Source organism: Doryrhamphus excisus, linkage group LG13, assembly GCF_037039965.1.
Source record: "Doryrhamphus excisus strain RoL-2023G ecotype Guam linkage group LG13, RoL_Dexc_Guam_v1.1, whole genome shotgun sequence".
Taxonomy (NCBI): domain Eukaryota; kingdom Metazoa; phylum Chordata; class Actinopteri; order Syngnathiformes; family Syngnathidae; genus Doryrhamphus; species Doryrhamphus excisus.
Window position 1 is genome coordinate 11,691,074 of NC_136369.1, and position 5,173 is coordinate 11,696,246.

Genomic DNA, 5,173 nt, shown 5'->3' on the forward strand with positions numbered 1-5,173 from the left:
CAGACAGTCAGCACTTAACAGCCAAGACTTGATCTGAAGCCACATTGCACAATGTAAAATGAAAGGATGACTTGTCCGTGTGGCCCCAGCCTGCCCCCAAATTCTTGAAAATTACATAAAGTAGCTTCCTGCTGAGAGTCCCGTTTTGGGAGGAATGTCACCAACCTGGATACAAAGGCAGAACTTTAAGGTAAAGGAATGCTCCTCCTTCTCAGGTGAGACCTGTGCCCAGCCATGTGTTTGTGAAAACAGGAGGAAGGACACACCCCTCCATGAGTCTCCATATATACCTGGCATGAGTCCGCAGCAGGAAAGGCACAGCCACCTTAGCATCATCAGGTCAGGTCACCATGGGGAACTGCTGCGAGGCCATGTGCAATGTGCGAAAGAACACCAACGTGCGTGTTAGTCTGCCGGCAGTCTGCTTCGTGTGGCAGATAGCTATGGTCATCCTCTTTGGGGTCTTCATTCGCTATGATGAAGAGTCGGACGCCTCTCGCTGGAAGGACTACAAAGAGGAACACAACCTTACCAGTGACATTGAAAATGACTTTTACTACAGATATCCCAGTAAGTACTTTTCATTGGTGGTCTCCTAGTATTGCAAAATATTTGTGAAAAATGAAGTGCAATTGTTTTATTGTTCACATGTTCTTTTTTTTATTATAATAACTAGGATGACAATAACCCCCAAAATAAAGGTTAGAATTTACACTTTTAAAAAAACAGTGTTTCTCAATTGCCTGGTCCCCCCCAAATTTGCTATGAGTCCAATTTTCATGTTGAGTACAGTTCCCCGCGAGTGGGGCCACCCCACTATTTGAGAACCACTGACCTAAAATAACCTAATTTAACCTTTCTGGGGACACTAAATTATCCATAGGTGCCAATGTGATTAGGAATAGTTGTCTATATGTGCCCTGTGATTGGTTGGCAGCCAGTCCAGGGTGTACCCCGCCTCTCGCCTGAAGTCATTCTGGGATAGGGTCTATTATACCCCTGCAACCCTATTGAGAACAAGCAGCATACAAAATAAATGAATGAGTTTCCGCATGTTAATCTAACCTAATTTAACCTGAACTGGAGATTCTAAACTGTCCACAGGTGTGAATGGAAGTGTGAATATTGGCTGGCAAACATGATGTCATTCTTTACTATGTGATTCAGCCTTTGTCATTTGGATCTGAACACTAACATTTACATGGTGTGTTTGTCCTTACAGGTTTCCAGGACGTCCATGTGATGATCTTTATCGGATTTGGTTTCTTGATGACTTTCCTGAAACGTTACAGCTTCGGGGGCGTGGGCTTCAACTTCCTGATTGCCGCCTTCGGCCTGCAGTGGGCTCTTCTCATGCAGGGATGGTTCCACGCCCTCGATCTCACAACTGGAAAAATCAGCATCGGCGTGGAAAGGTGAGAGGAATTCAATTTTATTCTCAAGGCTAGGTTCAATGATGAGAAGTATGCGACCTTTGACTTGTTCCTTCAAAGAACACTTTTTCATGTTTGAAATCCAGCATCCACTTTGAGAAAAACGTCATCTTTAACCTGTTTTTGTCATGCACTGTGCTGGAGGCTCATTCTGCTCATAGCCCAAAGAGGAGTTGTATTTTTAATAGGTAGTTTTAAGACCCAAGTGTTCAAGTCTGACAACTGGACGCATTGTAAAAAAATAAAATGTGGCTCTACTAGGTTGTAAACTTTTCTTTCAACTCACTTACAGTTTGATCAATGCTGACTTCTGCTGTGCCGGCTCTCTGATTGCCTATGGTGCCCTGCTGGGTAAAGTCAGCCCCGTCCAGCTGTTGGTTGTCACCTTATTTGGCGTCACACTCTTTGCTGTGGAGGAATTCATCATCCTCGAGCTTTTCCATGTGAGTCTCACTAACATTCATTATTTTAGATTATGCAAAACGACATTTCATCTCATATCATACCATATCTACTAAGGATGTCCCAATCCGATCTGGGTGGGCTTCTAATCCGCTGTATTTTGAAGATAGGATAATATCACTCGACTCCCGCGACTCGCAACAAGACCGGAACGCAACACAACAGTGCCGACATGTTCGCGGTGTACTTTGGTGAAGTCAATTTAACTTTTGACGTTGGATATTGGCCTCGTAGCTCTTCTCTTACGGAGTGTGAATGGAAGCTACCGGGTCTTAGCTTACCTTAGCTTAGCTTAGCTTAGCTTAGTTTAGTTTAGCAGTGCAGCTGTGCGCGTGCGTACATCTTCCTTAATCATCATCACAGGTAGTTTAGCGGTGCAGCTGTGCGCGTGCGTACATCTTCCTTACTCATCATCACAGGTTGTTGAAGATTTATTAGCAATACATGCTGTGACATTGAAAAGTTATTTTCTATAACCATATTAAATTCCACAAATTCATGTTTGTACCAAATGTTTAAAGAAAAAAAGGATCAATACCGAATCAGATTGGCAAGACTTTATTGGATCGTAAGCCAAAACATGTGGATCCAAACATCCCTGATGTATACTATCATCCATTGTAGTTCTACACTAATGTGATGTTATTATTATTTCCATCTATGATGTCGATGTAATTTGTCAACAGTGCAGAGATGCTGGTGGCTCCATGGTCATCCATGCCTTCGGAGGATATTATGGTCTGGCTATCTCCTGGGTCCTCTACCGACCAAAACTAGACCAAAGCAAACGCCTGAATGGCTCTGTGTACCACTCCGATATGTTCGCCATGATCGGTAGGCTTCAGTTCTCATTTCATTCTAATACTTCCTTTCTTCCAATATGACCGTAGTCTCTTTTCACAGGTACACTGTTCCTGTGGATGTTCTGGCCCAGTTTCAACTCCGCCATCACAGACCACGGCGACGGTCAGCACAGAACGGCCATCAACACCTACATCGCCTTGGCGTCGTCTGTGCTCACCGCTGTGGCCATATCCAGCATGTCTCAGAAGCGAGGCAAACTGGACATGGTGAGTTTCTGCTCCTAAGAGATGTGAAAAGCAGCTCAGAAAGAAGCCATGACTGATGTGACCTACGTTCACCTAATAGGTGCATATCCAGAACGCCACCCTGGCTGGTGGCGTCGCCATGGGAACAGCAGCCGAGTTCATGATCATGCCCTACGGTGCGCTCATTGTGGGCTTCCTCACTGGCATCATTTCAACCTTTGGCTACCTCTATGTCACGGTGAGGCTCAACTTGTATGAATTCATGACAATGATACAATGTGCAGGGATTTACAGCAAATAATAAACATCATATACCTTTCTAGCCCTTCTTGGAAAAATACCTGAAGCTGCAGGACACTTGCGGTGTCCACAACCTGCATGCTGTACCAGGCATGCTTGGCGGCTTTACAGGTGCCATTGTGGCAGCTGCAGCTACTGAATCTGTATATAGCCGATACGGGTGAGCTACTAACACTTTGGAATGCTTGAACAAATCCAGTGTGTGCTGGAGTCAGGTCAGGTGATGTTGAGAGGCTAAAGATTTGTCTCATTTTGTCATCCTGCAGGCTGATCGAAACCTTTAATTTTAAAGGAAAGTTTGAAAATAGGTCTGTGGGCACTCAGGGAGGCTTTCAGGCTGCTGGTACATGCGTGGCCGTGGCCTTTGGACTCGTTGGAGGAGCACTTGTTGGTGAGTTTGGACTCTATGTATGCCTGAGGCCAAACAGATAAGGGAAATGGAGAGACAGCATTTATGTATTGTACAACATAATTCAATGTATGTTTGCCATAAATTAGGTTATTTACAAAATTGAAATATAAAGTAAAAATAAGTCCAACTATGAGGTAAGTCCTGACAGTTGTTTTGTTTTTTCCAGGTCTCATACTAAGGATCCCAATCTGGGGCGATCCTGCTGATGATAACTGCTTCGATGATGAAGTCTACTGGGAGGTGAGTGCACTTTATTGCCACTAGATGTCGCTCTTTCTCTGTCAGAGTTTCTGAACTGAAGCCACAGCGTTTGATGATGCATTTGGGCTCTCATGTGCTACTTTGCAGGTTCCTGAGGAAGAGGAGAGCATCCCTCCTGTGTTGGAGTACAACAACCACATGATTAACAAGCACCAAGACCTGTAAAGTCACCCTTTAGCAGATTTCAACCATTTAAAAATATTCAAATTCCATAAAATGTGATTCACCGGTTTTTATTTTTTTTCTGCAGATCTGAGTCCAACTTCACTGTGGAACAAAGCTAGTCTCACAGTGGACCTCGGACTTGACCGAGCATAATGAACAAATAGAACAGACTACCCTGTAAAATGGCTGTAACATGGTTTGACAGGTTTAACGTGTGCAACTGTTTATGCCATGCAAAATGAACTTTAATGTGTTGCAAACACATATCATTGATGTTGACCTGAGAAACCTTTTATGTTGTGTCTTTTTGTCTATAAAGTTATTTTGTTAAGATTATAATGTGATTATATGATGAAGTGAAGGTATCTGTATATACTAGTCACTTTGCTTATTGCTGCAGGCCTTACTTGTGACTTTGACACAGATGTTTGTGCTTTTTGTAATATTGTTGATATATTACGGTTTCTGTTGTACACAGTGTCCAATCACATGTAAATACAGTGCTAATTAAATCATCTCATGTTATTTGTTGTTAGTATTTATTCAATTTCCCTTCAGGTAATTCTAGATCAATCATCAGGAAGTAATTTAAATATGTATTCAATGTATTCATAAAGACCTTGAATGCATGTATCAAATGCATGTCTTTTTATTCTCCAGCTGACTATTGTATTTTTATTTAAGACCCATCTGAAGTGCAGTTTAAAGAAAATGTTATATAGTAGTATTAGTTGTAGTTCCATAATGAGAAATGAGCTCTCTTGTTGGAGAACAGAAAATATGTCCACTTCAGGGTGTATCCAGCCTCTCACCCAACCCACGACCCAAGTGATTATATGTGGCAAAAAAAAAAATCGATGGACGGAAATTCATATTTACTTGTATTTTATTGTAACGTTATAGCATATTTGAAAATTGTACGTATATATTAAGGATAGACTAACTGACCCAAGTCAAAGTGAAAGCTTGTATCAATTACTGGCTGAGAAGTGTGCCAAAAGCATGTTTACAATGCAACCTTTCTGGATTCTGCTCACCATCATGGCAGTCAAACTCGAGAGGTGAAAATGGTTGTTTGTCACGCTCCCGTC

General features: G+C 42.3%; 1 protein-coding gene across 1 annotated transcript; it reads left to right on the forward strand.

The window, feature by feature from the left end:
* The first annotated feature begins 301 nt into the window (after nucleotides 1-301).
* On the forward strand, nucleotides 302-4,597 carry rhcga (Rh family, C glycoprotein a). Its single transcript, XM_058089228.2, has 11 exons — nucleotides 302-570; nucleotides 1,223-1,415; nucleotides 1,726-1,876; nucleotides 2,582-2,729; nucleotides 2,799-2,965; nucleotides 3,045-3,182; nucleotides 3,268-3,404; nucleotides 3,511-3,635; nucleotides 3,823-3,896; nucleotides 4,005-4,078; nucleotides 4,168-4,597. Exons 1-11 carry the CDS (start codon nucleotides 351-353, stop codon nucleotides 4,199-4,201), a joined length of 1,461 nt encoding a protein of 486 aa, XP_057945211.2. The 5' UTR covers nucleotides 302-350; the 3' UTR covers nucleotides 4,202-4,597.
* Nucleotides 4,598-5,173: the final 576 nt, after the last annotated feature.

Coding starts and splice junctions, on each gene's coding strand:
- rhcga (XM_058089228.2), top strand. CDS start 351: ATGGGGAACTGCTGCGAGGCCATGTGCAATGTGCGAAAGAACACCAAC. Junction 1,416..1,725: donor ATCAGCATCGGCGTGGAAAG/GTGAGAGGAATT, acceptor ACTCACTTACAG/TTTGATCAATGCTGACTTCT. Junction 3,897..4,004: donor ATGATGAAGTCTACTGGGAG/GTGAGTGCACTT, acceptor GCTACTTTGCAG/GTTCCTGAGGAAGAGGAGAG.